At 44.1% G+C, this 22,186-nt stretch overlaps 1 protein-coding gene across 1 annotated transcript; it reads right to left on the bottom strand.

Annotated features, from left to right (window-relative positions):
• Positions 1–427: 427 nt before the first annotated feature.
• On the bottom strand, positions 428–20,473 carry stk17al (serine/threonine kinase 17a like). The gene is made up of 7 exons (XM_006638206.3): positions 19,906–20,473; positions 13,534–13,746; positions 5,529–5,673; positions 4,613–4,739; positions 4,298–4,346; positions 3,789–3,968; positions 428–2,320 (listed from the first exon to the last, which is right to left on the bottom strand). The coding sequence occupies exons 1-7, from the start codon at positions 20,019–20,021 to the stop codon at positions 2,065–2,067; spliced, it is 1,086 nt and encodes a 361-aa protein (XP_006638269.2). The 5' UTR covers positions 20,022–20,473; the 3' UTR covers positions 428–2,064.
• Positions 20,474–22,186: the final 1,713 nt, after the last annotated feature.

Raw genomic sequence — 22,186 nt, 5'->3', positions numbered from 1 at the left:
TTATCATCAACCTGCGTCCCCAAGAGACCAACATGCATGAAAATCTACTGGGGTCCAGCCTCTGGTTTAAGAGATGATTGACCCCTCAGGTGAGGGGGTTGGGATTTCTGTATCTTTTAGACCTTACTCTTGGCAAGTACAGCCTCCAATACCCCTGCAAAAAATAAACCGGATCAAGAACTTAGCTTTAGACCAAGACAACTGAAATGGCCCCTTGCTCCTTGGGTCATTGGACGTTTGTTTTTCATTTGGCTCAGGAGACTTGCTGAAACTGTGATGTTCTCACCCACCCCTCTGTACACCGGCCCAAAATGAGACGTGGCAACAGCAAGGCATCATAAATAAGATTTTGTAGGATATTATGGCACTGAGGGCTCCTGTGCTTTTCCAAATGTTAGAGGAGAAAAAGTTGACCACCACAGGCACATTGAGATGTACAGTCTTTATTTTCTTCATGTCCGAACGATGTAGGCACATGGGTGCTACCGGTTTTCATAAGCCCCTCACTCATTTCTGACCTCTTGGCTCCAACTTTCCGGAATTAAACAATTTTATACAATAAAAAAAACCCATGAGGACATTAATGGAAATACAATTTATATATATATAGAATCTTAAAACAGTAACAACAATACACACAATAGAAAAATAGTTTCTGATAGGACAATCTTCTAAAAACATAACGGAAAAGAAAATGTACACAACTCATTACCGATCAATCCTATTACATCTGTGAATTTTCCTCCTCTCCCAACAGGGACACTGAATTTCTCCTTTAGGTAAAGCTTTTGGATTCAGAAAGAACATTTGTACCATACTCCATTTCTACATTTTTGAATTATTGATGTCTCTTTTCACCCACACTTGCCTGTTAAAATTCTAACACCCCGCACAGAAAAACCTTTAACAGCAAGAACTATTACATGGCAAACATTTTTTAATGAATATAGTACTAAAAAAAACATAAAAAAGCAGAACAAAGAAATCATGTGCAATATTAGCAGTCGACATGACTGACGGATCTAAAGAGTTTTAAAAAAACGAACATCTGTCATGTCTGGCACTCTGTGGAATGTCGTAAAAAATAAAAATAAAACTTTTTTTTTGGCAGAAGGTGAATTTTCAAGATCCGTGACAGGATCACACAGGAAGTCTTTACTGCACTGCATGTCTGCGGAGGTCACCAAATATTCCACCGTCTGAAAAGTGCTTCAAAACAAGACAATCCCTTCCAGCGAGGGGGACGTCTTTTTTGGGGGGAGGGAATAGGAAAAATGGATCCTGTGAAACCATGTCCTGAAGAGGCAGCCCAACAGAAAGGCTTCGCTCAGTTTGAGAGCTTTTTTTTTTAAAAAAAAAAATAGAAGCTGAACTGTCAAAGCCCCCTGAGTCAACCAACCGCCACCCGCAATATCGTCGATGTGGGACAGTTCACAGTACATCTCCTGGGCCAGATGTTCCTTGTGTTCGCGATTGTCCACAGGCTTGGCGAGTTGGTACAGGTCCGACTGCTAAGCAGAAAAAAAAAAAGAGGGCTTTCAAAAGCTCCACAGCTGAGATTTCTATTCATCCCAGACCCAGGGCTCTCCTTTTTAAGGAAACCGTTTTGCATCGTAAGTCCTAAGGCTGGTTTGGGGAGAAGGGGGGCCACGAACAGAAACAGCAACAACAACAACAATGTGAAAATGTCCCCGTTGTCCACACCCTATTCCTGTGATGACAATCCGGAGCACGTGGGGGAAAACAACTTTTGCATTTAAGCCGCCCCACAGCCAGCTCCACCACAAACAGGTCGTAGCCTCGTTTTCTGGCCCAAATAAAAGGAAAAACAGAAACGGCCGAGCAGGCAAATCCAGCTTTCTCCCTCCCCAAAACCCACGCGGGCCCATGTGGATCACAGGAGCCAGGCTTGGAGCCGAAGAAGCGGTTTGTCCCTCCAGCCTGCTCATTACACACTGACTCTCACACAAGAGTCACACGTGTTCAGGGCCAACGGTAGCGCTGTGGCGGCCCACAAATCGGGCAGCCGGCTTCCCCAATGGCTTCCTTTCGGTGGAGGAGGACTCAGCAGTAGATCTGAGGCTGGATCTCCGAGCGGGCCCCGAAGGGCTCGTCGAAGGGGAAGGCGCCCCTCACGGCCTTCAGGTCGCTCTGGCTGGAGCAGAGGGTGTAGGACGCCATGATGACCAGCTCCTGGGCCGAGTCGGGACTCTCCGGCTCGGACTCTGCCTCCTCCAGGGACGGCAGCAGGCTGGCGTGTGGCTGAGGAGGGCCAGACAGCCAGGGGTGCTGCAGACACTCCTCTGCTGTGGCTCTTTTCCTGCAATCAATGAACCCGCACAGATCGTTAACTCCGCGCTTGGCATCAGGAGCAGCTTTCAAAAAAACATTTCATCCCTTGTCTGGGGTTTATCATAAACCTCAGGGCTATTTTTGAAGGACACTTGTAGCTCTGACCTCAGCTGTCCCTGCCGCTGGCCACAGATGTAAATGGTCTGAATATATTTGTCTTTACAGGCCATTGACTCTGTTTTAGGCAAAAATGCACACAGCCCCACCCAGCTACCCTGTGCTGCTGCAGAGATTCCGATCCGATTCGGGCATTCCTGCACTTTAAGCCGTGGCCTTCCTTTTCCCCGGCAGAATGATCTAGGTTTTTAATAAACCTCGTCTTTCCCCACAGCCATCCGTGTATTTCATTCTGGCTGTGTTAATACCACTCCTGTTTCCCAGCCAGGGCCATAATACCAGCAGTGACTTTGGGATTAGGCTAGGAACCAGCTCGACTTTAATCACTTGACTGCAAGCCACTCTCGTAGTTCATCAGAGGAGGTGTGGGGGGGGGTGGGGGGGGGGGAGAGATGAGATATACTTTGTTTCAGTTCTCAAGTAACGCCAGGCAGACAACACAATGAGGACTGGAAAACAAGTCCTAAAACCAAAGTGCACCCAGACAGAGGGACCTCTCTCCGAGCACTATCCTGTACAGTGCACTTCTTTTTTTTTCCCCTCCTCCAAGCATTCCATGATGAGAAGGCATTTTTCCCCTAAATTAACATTCCATCGTCTCTGGCAAAAATAAGAATGGCCACCTTCTAGTGGTGCCCTGATCACTTGTGTTGGGCAACAGAAATCTACAATAGACGGCTTTTTGTTATGAAATTGATATCCCTTCCCCTCAAAATAAACCATGGAAGCACACCCTCCCCCACTCCTCCTACCCAGCTAAAGATTTTCTACTTATTATCCACCAGGGAAGGTTTACAGGCATTGTAAAAGGTTCAGTGTTTAGAACAGCCAATCTGCACTTTAATGGTGTGAAAAACTGAATCATGCCTCCTTTGCCGGAGCCAAGAGTGTTACAAGGTATTGAAGGATATAGGGATAGAAAAGATCACCTGCCTACACTACAAAGCAACTAGACAGCAATAACCAGCTGATTTAATGCTGCAGATATGCAACCCATTACCTTGAATGGGAAGAGAGCAGCACTTTCAGCCAAAAGTGCTAAAGATTAAACCCTGCAGCTTCAGTTTTTCAGTGGCCATTTCCCCAACATGTGCATAAAACAGATGGCTCCATTACCAAAAAGGTCTTTGTAAAGCTACGCAAATTCAACATGCTGCTTCCATTAGAACCATTGATATCCAAGCACAAAGCCCTATGTGTCAAAGTATCTTCACAGAGTACAGTTCTGTGCAGTACAGCCCTCTTATTCACACTCACTCGCTCTCAGGGAAACAAGCGTGGTCTAGGACCAGTCAGGCAGCGATTACTCCAGGGCCTACCTGGGGTTCTTGATGAGCAGGGTCTTGATGAAGTCGACAGCCGGATTGGACACCCCTTCGAAGACATCTTGGGAGTAGTCCACGTTGACCTGGGAGATGTTGAGGAAGGTCTCCTGCTTATCCTCACCCAGGAAGGGAGATTCTCCCGTCAACATAACGTACGCAAGCACCCCGATACTCCTGACAGGAGGAAGCAGCAGTGGAGAGGCCATTTGAATCACACCTTGTAGAACTTGGAACAAAGCAGTGACCTCACTAACTTGGTTGCGAGTATTCTTTGCTCTGGTCACATTAATGAACTGCATCAAATTGGGATCATATCTGTAAAAGTTTCATGCAACAAAAATGAACAAACAAGTGGGTTCCGTGTGTTAGGTTCCAATTAGAATTAGACTTATTTTGCAATAAGTTTTATCTGGTTAAAAAATAAAACATCACTCTAGTTTCCCCATTTTATATGGGGCTGTTTCTAAAGGTCAGTCTCAGCTCAACTATGCTTATGTACTCACCACATGTCTGTCGCTGTGCTGATGGGCTCATAGTTCAGGATTTCTGGCGCTGTAAAAGAATTAGGGCCCACAGTGAAAAAAAGACTCAAAAAATAGATACAAGAAGTGATTCAAGCATCATGACAAGAATAATTAAAAGACCAGTGAAGAGTGGGTTAAAGTTAAAATTAGTTGATAAAGGTCAACATTTAAACTGCTAATATTTAACACAAAACATTGACAAGTGACAAGCTAAGACAAACCTCCTGCTATCAATACAATACCATGTACTGTAAATGCGTGCAAGGGGAATAACAAAAAGACGAGCACACTCACCGACATACTCCGGAGTGCCAAGGATCTCTCGCACTTCCTTCACATTGTCCATCCGTCTGGACAGGCCGAAATCCACTATGCGGATGTCCCCCAGGGGTCGAGAGCTGGTCAGCAAGAGGTTCTGAGGCTGCGGAGACCAGAATCGACATGTTCACTTAACATATAAGCACCAAGAGCAATCAGTCGGCACATCCACAGAGGCACTGCTGGATCATGGCAGAAGATTGTTCACATCACTCTGAAGGCTAGCCTCACCTAAAAACTAAATCTCTCTCTCACTCGGTTGCTTAGCTTATCAATCCAAAACTCCCCACAAAGGTAATTCTTAAAGGCTCCGTCAATGTTTTTTTAAACTGCAATTCTGCATGACCTCAAAGAATCCCACCTGCCAGCCCACCTTTCCCGAAAGGAATCTAGATTTCGTTTGTCTCTGAAGTTGAGGAAGAGTACCTTTATTCCACAGTACAATTTAAAAGTCCACTTTTAATCAAGGTCTTGCCACTATTTTGTTCCTCAAAGAGAACCCTGAACTTTTCCACCACGTCATAGAATGTACCTTTTGAGAGTTTATATTCCCCATGTTTTCAGAAAGGCAAAACGAGCAATTCCATGGTTGAGGAGGGACATTTTTAAAAACCTTAAGATTAAGCAATTCAAGGTGACTAAAATGAGCAGAGAAGGACAAATCTAGGTTGTTAGATTTCCCTATAAGTGCCTCAAACCACCTCTTAATAGATATTAGCAATGGCTTAATCTTCTCGGTAGGAGGTTGAGCTTTATCCTACAACAGGATCACTTAACTACTAACTACCCAATGGACTAGACGGGTCAAATGGCCTCATCTTGCTTATAATCCCTGTATGTTTTTACGAGAGGAATGGGGGGCCAAAAGCCTCCTCACTGAGAGAGGACTGACCTTCATGTCCAGGTGCACCACATTATTGCGATGCAGGTACGCCACGCCACTCAGGATCTGGCGCACCAGCCGAATGACATCCTTCTCCGTGAAGGCCTCATCGTTGTCCGCCACGCACTGGTTGAAGATCTCCCCACCGGCAGCACTATGCGGAAACAGAAACCAGGAAGCATTAAAACACTTGACTCGAACCGAATGTTGAGAAGCGCTTTCTAAAGCTAGAATCAAAGGCGGACAGTCCACTGCCTCAAAGACGGCACACTGTAAAAATTCCATCCATTCCCTCAGATCTTAAGCTGTTCACGATAAGAGTGACAAACGACCTGCAGGACAGACCTCCAAAGTTGGGGATCCCCCATCCATATAAAAAAATTGAACTGTCCTAAACATTTTTTGCTTCAGAGCAACAAAAGATGCTTTGCATTTCCGAGACTGAAAGTTTTAGGAGTGCAAATCTGAAAATGTAGGTGTGCGAGAAAAGTGAATGATTCCACCCCAAACACTTAGAATTACAGTTAGACCAAACTCCCTGAAGGAACAAGACAGATCCAGGAAACTTCCATTAAGAACTAACTTCCACTGCAGGAGAAAAGCTCAGAAAATCGTTATGCAGATCTCAACCCTTCTCCCTCTTCCATCAAACAAAAAAATAACTTCTGCTTTAAGAAAAGAAGTCTGGGACTCATCACATAACTACAAGAATTGCAGCACTGCAAAAACTTCTCATTAATCTCCCCTCCAGGTAGAGTCAATTTTGCAGCCTTGGAATGACATCATATTACATCTTATTATACTTTGGCATGACAGAAAAAGCCTTCTTTTTGTTCTGTCTCAGATAGCATGTGATCTTCCACAGGTCTAAACAGCACACAATAAATCAAATGGCTTAACTGTGCTTTTGCTCCCTAAATTCTACAGACCAAATTGCAAAAGAAAGATCTGGCCCATGGGAAAGATAAGCACTGGAGTGCCAGCAAACTTGTGATAAGATAAAATGCAAACATTAGGTCTGGTGTTCCTTTGCATATCATGCAATTTACATGTGTAACTGGAGTTACTTGGACATCAGTGTGTCTCACTAAAGGTTAGGGAACTTTAGATGCATTTCCAAACCCCAGACCAGAAAAGGGCTCAGTCTGTTGCATGGGTCATGGATGGAAAAGGAAACTCTACAATAAACAACCTCAATAGCTCTTCGGCGTGAAACACTGTAGATCTCTCAGCATGGCAGCAGTCAGTAAACAGAGGTGTTGCAACACTTGCATTCCAAGGAACTAAAAAGCAAAGGGTCACAAAAAGATGCCTCTAGTGAGGGGGTTGCCCCAAACAAAAGTGTGGGCAACACCCGGCTCTCAGCCTGGTGGTCTGTTTTGGGTACTGTAGTTAAAATAACCACCCTCCCACTGCCCCCAGCTGTGAAAACGGGTCCCGTTTATTTCAAATCAGCATTGTGCAAGAGCCGTAAGAAAGGATAAAGGAAGGTTTACGCTGATGTATTGACCTCCAGTAAATAAAACATGCCAAGCCGACTGGTTCCACCCAGCCCAATCTGATGATCTGTCTCTTCCAGTGTCTTTATAACCACAGAGCTTTTTCACACATGGAGAACAATGGAGGGAGGGGGACTGTACTGCAGTAAGGGGGGGGAATTACCCTTTACTCTGTACACCATCTTCATTAGGCACACAGTTACATTGTAAAAGACTACAGCCACAGCTCCTGGTTAAATTCGGATGCTGCAAGCCGGAACCTCAATAGATCGGTTTGAAAAGGTACAAGAAGAACCTTGGAAGTTGCGTTCTATTCCTTTCAAACACAGGGAGCAATGGATATACTCTGGCTCAAGTGACACGCGACCAAAACCTACTAAAGGCAGAGCCACAAAACTTCACCCCAGCGTTACAGCACGTTCTTCCCAAGCCAGATTCCGGTTCATTTGCGTCGGCAAAAAAACAAACTGGGCCTTTAAATTGAACATTCAGCAATTTAAGTAGACAGTCACTGCAAATCAGATAAGGAGGCTGCTGATAACCAGGGTGAAGGATGTGCCCTTCAGACCTTGAGACTAGTCTACTTAGAAGACTCCACACTGCATCTTAAGAGGTCCTGGAATAGTATTAAGTAGGATGTTTGCTCAGGATAAACCTAATCTAATGCAGTCTGCCAGAGAGGAATACATTCTCATTGACGTCCAAGTCTTAACCGTTTCTAAATCGGTACAAAGTCTTGATTGGACTCCACCCTATGGCGTGCATTAGCTGGAGATGGCAGGCTGGAGTTCATTGCAGAATAGACCTTCTGGTAGCTGCCAGCTAAACCCAGTTTAGATTAAATTTTTTGTTTGTTGTTCCCAGTACCCCTAAACAATCTGAAACACTGGAACACCTGAACCGAAAGCTAGCTACCAGCCCTCCAGAAGGCTGTACTCTTGCAGCAGGCCTCTGGTCTCTGGCATCCTTTTATAACCTGGAGGTCTCAGTCCACAAAACAATTGTCCTCCGAGGAGAAAGGCTTTCTTTCGCTTTGGTGTGGTAAAAGGATAATTAATTGACGCTTAATAGCTTCCCTGTACCGCTGAGTAAGTTTAACCTTTTCTTCGATTTAGGATTTAACCAAGTTATTCAGTGATTTCCGTTATTGACTGAAACACAAACACCTTGAAGTTTAAAAACCCTTCTAAAGAGTGGAAATTAATACATATTCAAGTGTGCATTCCTTTATCCTTTTTATAGAGTATATTGATATAAATATATTACATACAGTGTATAAGAAGGTACATGACAAATATGAAGTGAATCCAATGCTTTGACACATTGCCCAAGAGTGCAGTCGCAGACCAAAACATCAGATAGCACTATTTGAGATGAAAGCAACCTCATGCCCTTTATTTGAATTTTTTAAAAAAGGGGAAAAAAACAGATCTGAGTTAAGACCTTTAAAATAAACATCCCTAAACCTCAGGAATGCCTCCAGCAGTCAGTGAGGTTCAGCCAAACCTCTTGAGTTTCACAAGAGATGATTTTTCATAAACAGTGAGCATGTCATTAAGGCCGCGTGCACGCAGAGCTGTAATTTAAAAGGCAGGCTGGATCGCCGACTGAAGGCTGCAATTTTCAAGCAGTGGCTCAGCTGGTTCTGTGGTCGATCAGCGCTGGGGAGGGTTGACAAAGGGGTCACACTAGCGCACTGTAACCCAAGAGCTCTTCTTTTGCCGATGCCCTGTTCTCTACCGGTCAGCCCTGCTGTTAGCTACCCTTCCACATCGGGAAGAGGAGAAAAGGCAGCCAGACTATTAAACAGCCGGCACGCTTCCACTAATAAGTCACGAAAAAAAAGGGGCAAGTCTTTTTAAAAAAACACTGTGAAGGATTGTTTCATTCTTAAGCAGTGAACTAAAGTCACATTCTATTTATACCTCATTACAGCACCACCAAAAGCAGTCTATTTTTTATATTTAAAGGAAAGAGGTAAAGATGCTTCAAATGCAAAACTTAAGCTGACATTTTTTTATATGAAAAACACCACATCCGTACACATTCTGTAGGATGACTAACATTTGTCTACTGTTCATAACCGATACTTCACAGAAAACAAATCTTACATCTGTGATATTTTAGTACCTTGAAAACTCCTAATTGATTAGATAATTTCCCCAAGGTGGGTACAAAGAACCGCTGGCAGTCACACTAAAGTTACTGGGGAGAGCATCTATCAGTGTTATTTTGCATTTCTGTGACTCAGAATGTGGAAAAACTCTTCTGCAGAAAGGACTTGGCTGGGGCAGTTCACTGGTCAAGAGCAAAGATATACAGTAACCTGCATGCCTTTCTGCCTGGCATTACAGTGCTAAGACAAGTATTTCACACGCGCAAGTATATAAAGATGTTCACAAATGAGCAAAACATTCCCATTCCAAAAAAACCACAAAGCCCAACCACTGATGAGAGTTCCTTTCGTGAAAGCAAATGTGAATCACTCGGTAGCATTCCTGAGAAGCAGATGCAGTAAAAACTTGTGGTCGGTTTGGGTAAATTGTTCCAAAAAGTCTGTAGTTTCCCCGTCAGGTCAATTACGTAAGTAGAAATGGGTATCTGCTGACATCAGCTCGGCAAAGCAAGTCTTAATGATCCTTCTCCATCATTACAAATCAGCAGTTAAGCAATATAAAAAAAATAGTTTGCAGTATTCTTGGAAGGGTTCTGATGAGCCAGTTATAGCAAGATAAAGTGATCGCAACAAAAACCAAAGGTCATGGCCTGATTACACGTATACCAGCACAGACCAAAGAGCAAGCGATGAGACAGGGAAACTTGGTGGGCAGAGAGTGAAAGCTGTGGTGCGCACTATTGTACAATAACCCAACAATGGAACAGGAGCTGTCCTGCTCATATGGCACCAAAAACACCAACAACACCAGGGGTTGTACAGTCCCCTGTCCTCCTTCACTTGGGGGGGGTCACTCGTGTTTTCAAGCAAAATCCCTTTTTCAAAGCCCATTCTTCCTGCCATTTGAAGGCACAGCACAAGTATCCACAAAGGGCGAAAGATGAAACTCGATCACGCGGCTCGGCGAATGCAGCTGTGCCCTTATAAGCTTCCCAAGAGCCCTAATCAATCAGCAGCAAATGGATCCTCCGTTTTTAAGTCTGCTTTAAGTTTGCACCTCTGCTCAACAGGCAGAAACTTTTTTTTAGAGAGAAAATAAATCACGCATTCTTCACATTTTCAAGACTCGCGTCAGGCGTCTAACTGAAGAAGAAAGGAGCTCTGGTTCTTCAGGCTGAAAGACTGGAGGCCCCTGTGGTGAGCACTGTGCAAGAGCACCCTGGACACAAAGACCAGAGCAATGTTAACTCTGCTGCTGTACCTCATTAAGGTCGGAATGTTTTCTTTTCCTTCTTGGCCAAACTGATCAGCAAACGAGATCTGGACCACAACATTAGCTGTTAGATTAATAAGGGTACAAATAGGTGTGGTAGGTCAAAGTAGAAAAAAAATCAATGGCAATCATTGATAGGTGGGGGAGCAGAAAAGCCTTTTCTATACAAACTCTTAAAGCAACGATGCAGCTGAAAACAAACGCTTTTGCCAAGTCAGCTGCACTTATTTGAAAGTTTCAAAAATAAAGAAAGCTCTACCCTGAGAAATGGCTCCTCAGACCAACTTTGCTTTTAAAATGGAGCGATTGTTTCTGAGGAGGTAATTTGCACTTTCAATTCGTCCAAACGATGTCAAGTGAACAGGAGCATGCTGGGAAAGGTTCCGTGGTCCTCAGCGTATGGGCGTATTTTTCAGGGCCCCCTGATCCCCAGGACGTGGCCATACCTTGAACGCCACAGGCTGCCTGTGATGAAAAAGGCTAGGAACAAGCCATCAGGCAAACACTCCACTCTTCATGAAACAAGTTTAGCTATTGTCAGATAGCTTTGTTCCACAAATGGATTAAGTTAACAGCTATAAACTGATTTGCTGCAATAGAGAATTAGGAGTGATAATCTTTTGTAGGAAGAAGTCACAGCAAAGAAGAGGCTTCTGACTTAAGACCTAAGCAAGGAATTCTCCATATTAATAGAACAGGTCTTCCTTTATCCTTTTGCACGAGGTTTTACAGGAGTCAGTGATCACAGCTGTAGGACTTTGTAGGTTAATACGAAGCACCAGCACCTGCAGAGCTGGCAGAAGCTGTTAAATTGGTCCCATTATGCCAATAACAGCAGTGCATGGTTTAGATCTTTGATCTCTTAAAAGATGAAGATGATGAATAAATACCGATGCATTTCTGCTTAAACGACAGCATGTGCTGCATCAGAAACCCTGCGATACCACACGTCTTTTTCAGAGAAATGCTCGGTTGTGACAGTCTCTGCATGCACAGGATTAAAAACCCCATCAAGGTCGTTTTTGCTTCAGCCTCTCATGTATTATAGAAGGATGTGGTTGTGGCTGTGAATCTGTATTGCCTGCTTTTTTGGAACCTATCTGCTTCACGACTCGCGTCCTCAGCTGCGGATATGGAAATTTTTCTTGTTTTTTTTCTTTGAATAACCCACGCTCCCCTGTTAAGAACCCTGACAAGATGTGCCCTGCGGCTGGCTATGTACACATGCCGACATTCATATGCGCCGCGGCATTTGGGGCACTTTAAACCAAAGATCGAGAAGGTCACGATCACACTTGGAATGGTCAAAACAAAACCGGTCCTGCGAGCAGAATCTGTCCAACAGGACCTTAGCAAGTCGCACGGAAACCAAAGTGGTCAGAGGACATTTTCCAATCTTTCCTTTCAGCTTGAGTCTGAGCTGTGAAGCATCGTTCCCCAGTGAAATGACATCCTACAGCAGAGCAAGGGGCTCTGTAAGTTTGCTCTGACAAGCAAAAAAAAACCACCCACTCCTGTTCAACACGTTTTAACCACAGGAGCTGCTCTCTGGACGGGTAAGCTGGCATGGAGGCACTGGCAGAGAGCTTACTTGACTCTTGTGAACAGTAAATCCTAATATAAAGTCAGGGCATTGGGAGCTATATTTTATTTTCAGTTTAAATTGCCAAAAACATTGTCTGGATTCATAAATGAATGTACAGCTGTGGAGTTGAATATTCATAACCTTCGTCTTTATTTCCAACCTATTTCTAGGGCAAGCGAGTGCACAATGAACACAAGAGATACTGCTGGCACATACACAAATCTTATCAGAATCTATACAGAAAAGGTATTACTCCTAATATGCAATATATTATTTCCATTACTCCTAATAAGTGGAACATATTGTTAAGGATACAGGGATACCTGCATGTGCCTATAAAAATATCATTAAAGATTTAAGTGCCATGTTATACAAGGAGATCTTCCAATCTATTGCAATAACTTAAAAATAAGCCAGACCTGAAAACTTATTCCCACTTATTTGCCAGGAGTGGGATTTCACAGGTGTGATAACAGACTAACTATATTAAATTTAAAACATCCCCATGCATCTGTAAAGGTGTCTTATTTTAAATAAAGGCTTTACAGATCTTTGAAAATGAGAAAAGTAAAAACTTTGCATAGAACTAGTCCCTTTTTAACAGATCGCTGGTCTACTTCCTTAAAAGGTAAAAAAAGAAAAGATGAACTTTGACGAGCCGACAGTCTGAGGTGAGACTGCTGCACGTCAGTCTGTGCTGTTCTCAGGAAACCTATGAAGATTTCATCTCATTTCTGCCAAATGCAACCAAAACCTGCTCGCAAGCTTCCTGTACATTTCTGAATCGTGGTTAAAACCCCTGACATTCAAAACACTTTGTCTGCATTCTCATTCTTCATGCCCTTGGTTATCACCAACCAGAGTTTCCGAATCGAATAAAAAAAAGTAAATTACTGCATAATCCCATTCGCTGGGGAGTTTATCGTTTATCGCTCGATCCTTTTTCCTGGCAAATGAGTCAGGCGAGGTGCAAAAAACTAAAGGGAAACAAAAATGAGAAGCCTTAGAAACCCTGCATTCCCTCCCCAGGCTGGGTGCGTTTCAGTTGAACGAAAAAGCAATGGATTACTAACTGAAGTCGCCTGCAGTTCACAACACACTCTCGAACTAAAGGAGAGTTGCAAGGTCCTTCTTGTTTGTAAATGATCAGATCAACCGCCATCCCCATTGACACAAATCCACCAACGCCATAAAACCCTTCGCTGTGTTATTGCGTCGATCTTGCTCACTGCTCGTCTCCTCGTCTCTGAGGGTTTTGCTCGTCTCAACAGAATACCAACTGCCATTAGGCTCAGGGATCTTGAGTTCTCTACCACAGGCTCTTGGTGACAATTTATTTTCGGGTGGGGTTGGGGGAGACGTTTTGCAAGACTTTTACCAAGAGGCAAACGCCAGCTCCTTGCCTTTGAGCACCAGAAAGATTCCCACATGGAACACCGACACCGTGCTGCATCACAAGCTGATCTACAGCACGTGCCAGGTCGCCCATCATCAACATTTGTCAAGACGAAGAGAGAGAGGGGAGGAGTGTGGGAACTTACTATTCCAGCACCAGGATGATTTCGGAGGTGGTCTCGTAGACCTCGTGCAGCGACACCACGAAGGGGTTGGCCTTGGCCGACTCCAGGATGGCGATCTCGTTGATGATGTCCCTGCGGCAGTCTTCGCCCTTCCGCCTCTTGCGCAGGAATTTGGCGGCGTGCTCGTTCCCCGTCGCCTTTTCCACGCACTTCTTGACCACCGCGAACTTGCCCCTGCACAAGGAACCCAAAATAAAAGGGCCATTTAGTTTCTGCACGTTGTTGTATTAATGGCCGGGTTGGGGGTTAATGGTTAAATCGATTAGGCCATGGGAAAGCATGGAGTCATGTACATATGAAAAGCAGATTAGGAAATAACCCTGCCTGTGCGAGCTTGATCACCCTTGATCAGTCACATTAAACACTTAATGGGTAGATATTTTTAAGTAAATGCATGCACTCTTATCAGTTAGGTACTTTTCTCTCCACAAATTTCATTCAGGAGTTGCACCCCTCTGGTCTTAGGACTGCAAACTACTGTAAAAACGCTCTGGACACTGATGATCCATCACAGGAAAATGCTTTAATGACCAATCTGAGAGGACGTCTTGGCTGTTTCGCTGCATAAGAGAAAGCAAGGAAAATAGTGAACCTTTCAAAAGCCAAGTCAACTAACTTGTTACCAAATGCTGGCGTTACATATACATAAGGTGTAGCTAACAAAACAGACAGCAACTCGTTACTGAAAAGGCTGCAGGGACTGCATAACATTGCTTCTAGGAGGTGGGAAGACAGACCACTAATCATGTGCACAAGTTAACACTGTAGGTGGGGACCCCACTGTTCCTAGAGAGAAAGTGCCCTGCAAAACAGTGTCATTGTAAACACTGAGGCTGCAGTCACAGCGGTGCGTGTGAAACTACTGAAGACCTCACATCTGGAACCCACTCTACCAAAAGAGGATAGGGGAGGCACAGATCTGACTAATAGAACAAGCAGCTATGTACTGCTATACATCCAAAAAAAAAAAAAAAAATCACGCCACTGTTCCCCAAACCTGTGTTGTCAGGCTACGACTAAAGATCCGAGGCTTACATATGGTACTAACTCACATTCTCAGTCAGCCAACATTCATTGTCATACTATTGAGGCACTCTGTCTTGGCACTAAGGCCCTAAGGTGCGATTACTAGAATTGCTCAATCCCTCAATTGCTGGCTGAGTTCCATACTTCAGAAGACAACCGCTAGGCCACGCAGACCAAGTCTGCCAGTCAGCGGCCGGGGTCAACGTATTTAGAAGTGACTCTTCCGGCAGTGAGCAATGAGTCAGCAAAGCACCACAGAAGGAACTGATAACGTTATCTGCTGGCACCCTCGCTTCTCCCTCCCAGCTCTCCAGCCAGGCAGCGCAGGCAAAGGACCCAGCGAGTGGACTGATAAAACCGTGCCGACGATGACAAGAGCATCGGTTCTCAGACTCAAAGAAAAGCCTATCGATCCTTTATCATGAAATAACATTCAAGAGTGCAAAGGAAAGTTAAAGCCACTGGCTAGTCTCCTAGTGCAAAACCTACATGATGCGTGTTAAAAGCCCATGATTTTGGTATTCTGTGACAGTGTCTCATTCTTATTGCTGCATAGCAGGCAAACAATCCCCAACACCTCCACAGAGGCCTTTGTCAGTGCTCTGCCCCCCTGTGTCACTGACACAATGGGCTCTAATATATCCTACCGAGAGGCATCAGTCCCCTTCAGTACAGACCACCCAGACCTCAGTCCAGCCAGCACCACAGTGAGCCACTGGTTCCACTTTAACTGCTGGATCGCAGTTTTCAATCACCCTGAATAGCATTACAATATCAATGACGCCACAACCCTAGCACATACATTTGAAGAAGCCCCCCTCACACACCCACCCTTTTAACACATTGGTAAAAAGCTCTTCCACAATGGATGCTCCCTCTGTTAATTTTCTTGAATGAGCGAGAAAGCTCTTGCACAGAAACAACTCCACGTCTGTTAGCACTATACTACATTTTTAGAGGGCTTTGCCTGTTTAAATCTCACAGTTACAGAACCCTTTAAAATGTAAATATCATCCTTGCTAAAAACAGAAGACTTGTCTTGTGAAAGCTGTGCAGTGTTTTATTGAAGACCACATGTGGGTGGTTGTTTAGTACATAGACTGGATGGGAAACCTTTACCCCAAAGGTCTTTGCACTGGATATTTACTTAACACTTCTACTGCTACAAGATTAAAAAAAAACAAGTGGACAATTCATGCTACAGGACCTGCTGAGAACGAACCCAAGATTGCAAAGCAAATCCCTGCTGCCTTCACAAACATTTGCAAAATAAAAGCGTCTCGCCAGCGTCCATTTGGCCTCAGGTTAGGAGTCGCTTTGTGTAGCCGCCACAGCTTGTGGCTGTATTGATTGGCGAGGGTGACAGTCTCACGGGGGGAGGGCACTTCCTGCAGGTGGAGGAGGGGAGAAGGTGCATCTCCATTCTCATTTTGTGTGGGGGGGGCTTTAGTCACAGGGCACCTTGGAGCCAGAAGTGTAACCTACAACAAGCAGACTAAGGTCTACAGGATTGCATCAGAACTTAGTAAGTTACAACAAACAGAACTGAGTCCACCAAAGCTCTGCTGTGCTGTCTTTGATTTCCAGATGGATCAATTGAGAACCTTGTTGTGGGGGTGGGGGTTGATATATCTGCCTTACAAGACATGACAGGTTTTGCCTGCCTAGATTTTTTCCATTTTGTTAATGGTCTCCCTCATTTGCGATTTATTACCTACATTTAAGGAGCACAAACTCAAAGACTTTTTTGCAGGGGTAACTGTTCTTAAAAAAATATTTTCTTTCAGACCTTTCCACTCCTTATTAATTCCTAAACTGCCAGGTCACACAGGCACACAGGAAAGGAAGTTTTTTTTTTTGTTTGTTTCATCTACACCTGAGCAAACCTCCAAGCCCTTGGTGTCTTTCAGAGAAGGCAGTAGGAGAATTAATTTCCTCTTGCAGGAAGGAATTTTGATGGAATAATTAGTAAGACAATGCCAGCAGAAGCACAAAATGGGCATCTTTTATAGGGAGCAGATTAGAATTGCAGACACCTGCTGGGCTAAAGAGTTACCCGTTTGCAAATCAACTGTCAAGATCCCAAGTCTTTTAGGAACCCAACATCTGGATTTACAAGTTAATGACAGCCTTCATTGGTTTAGCTCTTTTTGGATTCAGTTACATGTGCTATTTTACTGGAATCTGGCTTGGTAGAGAATCAGCACAGGAAAACCAGCAGTAATGAGGCTGCATCAAACTGAGAAATTTGGTTTTCCTGTCATGTCTGGGTTTCAGCAAGCTGGCGTTCTGTCTCAGGAAGAGTGACTAATATCCGAAGAACGTCAACAGACACCTCAGCTGCATCACTTTGCTGACCTACCTGGTTTTTCAATCGTTATTACTGGTCCACTAATTTATGAAAGGATTTCTTCCCCCCCATCTATGCGTCTTAATGAATCAGCATTCTCCAGCCCCTTGCAAAAAGCTGACACTTCAGCTTGTCTCACAGATAAAGTAGGTCGGACACGCAAATTAGTGAACACGGATGACCGAGAACAAAAAAGCACTTCTAAATAGATGGGATATCCCACTAACAGCAGAAAAATACCAACAAGTTCTTCTGTAATCTTTGTCCTCCATCCCCAAACATTAATTAAACCCAGTTGCAACACTTGGTAGATGATTCATGATATGCTTTATTACTCTAAAGCCACCAAAATTAAGAAATTAAAACCCCATGCTTTGGTTATGATTCTTTACAAGAAAGTGAGGCGAGCTATCAGAGACCTTGATCTGCAGAAATGCAAAACGATACAAACTGCACAGTGAAGATGCTTAAATGGAACAAGTAATGATTAAAACAGTGCGCACTACAAAACATCCGTGTTCCAACTACAGTGCAAAGCCCTAAGGATCAAAAAGGGTTTCCTTCAAGCATCTGCCTGACTGTTCCAGATCATCATGAATCAGAACAGTTATCTGGGGTTGGGGCAGGAGACAGGGGCTGCTACTGATTGAGGGTGGGGGGGGGGGGGGGGGGTGATCATTCCTTTCAGTCTCTTGGGTTTCTCATATTAAAGTTTTGACTACCCAACAAACTTAGAACAATAGCACAACATATGAAACACCGACTGACCTCTTACAGGTGTGAGGTCTATGCCACTTCTCTAAAAAAACTCCAGCATGAGAAACTACTTTGTGGTAAAGTTACAGTACTGTCCCAATCCACCTTACAGAAGTTACAAAGACTGTTCCCTCCAAAGACTCTAGAGCATTGAAGGGGGAGCACCTGGGGTCACGGGGTTCCACACAGCCTCCACTGACAGGAAAATGGAGTGTTTAAGAGGCTGCGAGCAAGGAGTGGATTAACTCCAAAACAGAAGTCACACACTACAGATAACCCCCTTGTTAAAACGGTTCTCTAATCTCAACAAGCTGCTCTACCAGCATCAGCTGTGTCCACATTCCGCAAATTAATGAGATTTATGGTATGTTAGGGTTGGGGTGTGTGTGACCCCAAAAATCAGGGCTCTAACATCATGCACAGGGCACCCCAACACAGAAGACACAACTGACATCTGGGGCAAAAAACATTTGGTTTCTGGGGTCTTTTATCTACTGTTTTTGAAACCTCTCAATCTAACGCATCAAAGCCCTGGAAAACTCATTTCCAGGACCCTTTGGAGCACAAAATCAATCCAAACCACTTACAAATTCAGGCTATAATTTCACTGCTGATTAAAGCAACAGAAAAAAAGCTGGGGCCCTGTTCTATGCTCTGCTTCTGAAATGCAGGTCAGGTGAACATCTTGAATCAAAACAGTGCACCCAGTAAAAAAATCACCCTTAACCCCAGAGTTCACAGCTTCGTCCACAAGGTTTCACCGCTGCTGGTGCTGTTCTGCAGGCACTTGTGGAGGTCTGGGTTCGAAAGCAGCTGTGGAGGACTGAAGGAGGGGGTTGTAGGCCATGAACTTCAACTTCCAGAGGGCCGTCAGAAATTTACTACAGCGCCATCTCCCTCTGCAGGGGGTGTGACTGACAGTAACGCAATTAGCAGGACCAAAGTATCCTGGAAAAAAAAATTCCAGCACCGCGGCGCTGACCCCTTCTAGCGCAGCAGAAAAAAATAAACATTCCACCCCAAATTAGTAAGTGCCAAAGCCACAGTCCCTTCAGAAATCTACGGGTATATAACAGCCAACGGGAAATAAATTGGGGCATCACCTTCTCTTGAAAACCAAAGAACTTCATACACTAATTCACCCCTCTGATCCTTCTTGGGAACGTCAACACAGCCTCGCTTCATCAGGCGAATGAGTTTTAACGTGGTAGAACATTTAAAACGGCAGGAAAATGGATAATCAGAGAAAAAGCACACCCTCCCCCTGCTATTGTCCACTCACGAACAGGTTCTTCTTTTCTAATTGCTGAGCACGACAGCGCTCTCTTGCTAAAACCCCACAGTGTTCGCATTCGAAGAACCCGAACCTGATAAGAGGTCTTTACTGCCCTTCCACCCTGCAGCAGGTGGACAATGAAGGCTCATCAGTTCAGAAAGTTTCCTGTACAGAATTGGGACGGTAAACATCAGAAAGCGCAGTTCACAGCAGCAAGTGCCCGCAAACCGGTCTGATGAAGAGACAAGAGAAATACTCGCATCCAGAAATACCAGCAGACCACCGAGTCAACGCAGACACGCCAGCGTTTACACAGACTGCAGAAGTGTGCGCTTTTCTGAGGACGCGCATCACTTCATCAAGAGCAGAACGGATTTTGTGTGCGGTAGTACGGACACGACACGACCCTAACAGGCTAATTTGAAACCTGGGGTGCTTTCCCCCAATTAAGCCCGAACGCGAACTTAATGCATCCAAGAACGCAGCCCTTAATGAAGCAAGGAATTCCGATGAGGAATTAAGTTTGCCCAGCTCGGTGTCAGGGAACCCGGCGACATAAACACTTAAAATAATCGGGTTTCGTTTCACGCCGTTGAACAAATCCCTGCACTTTCTCAGGGCAGGTCCGCGAGCACTGTAATGCTATTTAAATAGCGCACTCACGGGAAAATTTCCCACTTGGTGGCACAACAACGGCTAAGTCTGTCCACCCCCCCCGATTAACCGTGGATGCATTTTTCTCCAGATTAGTGCCCTCACGTGCGGAAGGGATTTTTTTTGCAAAGACAACGTGTTTTTGTTTATGCCGCCGTCCACACTTCATTCGAGAGATTATAAACCCGAGAACGTAGATCAGACTCCAGGCGCTCCACTCTGCGAGAAAGAAAACGTTCACATTTTGTTTTTGCAAGCGCTGTTAACTTACCTGCCCAGTTCTTTACCGACCAAGTCGTAATTGCTTTTGAAGGAGTCCGTTCTTATTCTGCTCTGAATCTTTGACACCATCCCGTTCCTGTTATCCATCATACTCGAGTCCGGCATTTGTATCAGTCTGTTTGTAGAATTAACTTTTAAGTTGCAGTTGATGTGGGTTTTTTTTTTTTAGATTTGTTGCATATCAAAGACCTTGTATGTACGAGATGCACACAAAAATAAAATAAAATTATAAGAGCCAGAGGCAGGAATCAAGTATCCGCGATGTATTTCGATTGCAGCAGCTGGTTAAAATTCCGTGTTAGACAAACTGGTGGATTTCAGATAGGTTTGCAGTTTTTGTATCCTTGTAAAAGTTCAAAAAACCTCGCTAAAAACTTTTCTTTCCGCGGATTTAACTGACTTTATTTATCTTTGATAAGTCGAAAACGTACTAACCGCAAAACATAAAAATCAGTTGCCTTTTACGAATCCTACGGTAATATTCACTAGCCTTTGTGAGCTACAACCATGGTCTGCCTTTTTATGTTTGAGAGAGAAGTGTTCATTTGAGGATAGCCGGACATACCGACCACAAAGCAACTTTACAAAGACCAGCCCTTTCGTGACGTCACAGTGCTGCGACCAATCGGTGAGCGCGAGCAGATTGGCGAGCTGGTGGGGGGTCACAATTCAAGTTGAGAGAAACAGAGTATCTATATCACAGACCGAAACATCGCGTTTTTAACTGATATTAAATATGCAAATTTTAAACAAGACGCTAAGTGTACTACAAGATGTGTTAGGGTTAGGAAAAAATATATATTTTTAACGAGTGTTGATTTCGATGTCATACCTGCAGGTAACTTCAATCTCTCAAGCTCCTGCACAGTCACACAAGAACTCATCGCATTCCGGAATTATAAAACGCGAGTGTTGAACCGTGACAGATGAAAGATCATATATATTGCACTGCATTTGTACTGTGTGCAAAGGATATTCGAACCTGCCATCTGCGCAGTTCAGCGCATTTTTGTCTAAAAGGATATATACTGTACAACACAGAATGCGCTAGAAATCATACGTTTCCGTTAGCTGATTTAGTAGACCTGGTTACAGAAATATTGTGAAATAAGTCTTCAGTCATTGTGTACGATATCACCATGGTTTCAGCATTTTAAACAATCAATAGGCAATACGGCAGTAGTTAAAACACATTTGATCAACTTCAAGTACAATCACCTTTGTGTAGAAAAAAACTGTACATTTAATCCTGTATTGAATATAATAGAATATTGAAACTAATGCATTCACGTCGTCTAGCTCTTCTTTTCAGCTACTGAGCAAATGGGCTTCACTCAACCTATATGGCGTCTGTGCCAAGAGCAAAGCTTGGCAGCGAGGTAGACGCAAGGACTTGTCGGGCAGGATCGAGTGTTAGTTTTGTCTTGGACTGAGGCAATGGATTTCCTTTTGCTTTCCACCCAGAGGATCTGGCGCTGCATGTCGGCGCTAGTCAGGCTGCAAATAATGGCGAAAGAATGAGCTCCCAGTCCACAGTTACCGCTAAACACAAAGGAACACGCTGAGGAAGCGTGTGTGTGACTGTAAGGCAGACACCAGGAGGAATGATTCAAGCATTTAGGAACGCTTTTCTGCTTTATGCTATGCAGTATGCCTGTCCAGACATACAGTATAGTGGAAAGCATTTGTACTGTAGAATGTTGCAATACATGCAGGGCCTTTTGTGGAAATGAGTCATTCAGCCATAGTGAATTCATATAATGGAGAATAAGCAGTAGAAGAATTGTGAAATTGCTGAGAATATGCAAGGGTAAAAGTATTTTCTGGCAAGCTTGTTTAAATGATGCATTTTTCTGCAATGCCTTTTGCTGCTCGCAGTATGTCGGGGGAATGAAATTGCAGCAGGTGAATCCGTGCAGAACAAAATAAAAAGGATTGAGTGGAGGTTAATCCCACTGTCAACAGCAGAAAGAAAGAAATGAACAACATTTCGGGTGTGGAACGTTCTTGGGATCTGCAGAATGTGTTTCAGGCTCTCGTTTCTTAGTTTTCAGCCCAGGATTAAGTGCCAGTGCACGACGATGCAGCTCCCCACTCCCACAGCTGCAATTACAGCTTGTTTTGGTCTTAGAGTTTTAGATAAACAAGCTTCCCATTGCTCATTTTTAACACTTCTCCCCTGAACGTCTTGCAAAACTCGATGAATGAAAATGAAAGCGCTGTGCTCCTGATTGGGAAAGTTGAAGAGGAATTGTGGCCGATCATGTTAG

Source organism: Lepisosteus oculatus, chromosome 28, assembly GCF_040954835.1.
Source record: "Lepisosteus oculatus isolate fLepOcu1 chromosome 28, fLepOcu1.hap2, whole genome shotgun sequence".
Classification (NCBI taxonomy): Eukaryota; Metazoa; Chordata; class Actinopteri; order Semionotiformes; family Lepisosteidae; genus Lepisosteus; species Lepisosteus oculatus.
This window is presented reverse-complemented; position numbering and strand designations above follow the sequence as displayed.

What these genes read in the sequence shown, in the direction of transcription:
- stk17al (XM_006638206.3), bottom strand. Translation starts at nt 20,021, where the DNA reads ATGCCGGACTCGAGTATGATGGATAACAGGAACGGGATGGTGTCAAAG. An exon ending in ATCATCCTGGTGCTGGAATA is followed by an intron (nt 5,674 to 13,533) that starts GTAAGTTCCCAC and finishes GTTTCCGCATAG; the next exon opens with TGCTGCCGGTGGGGAGATCT. An exon ending in AGCACAGCGACAGACATGTG is followed by an intron (nt 3,969 to 4,297) that starts GTGAGTACATAA and finishes TCCTCCTGTCAG; the next exon opens with GAGTATCGGGGTGCTTGCGT.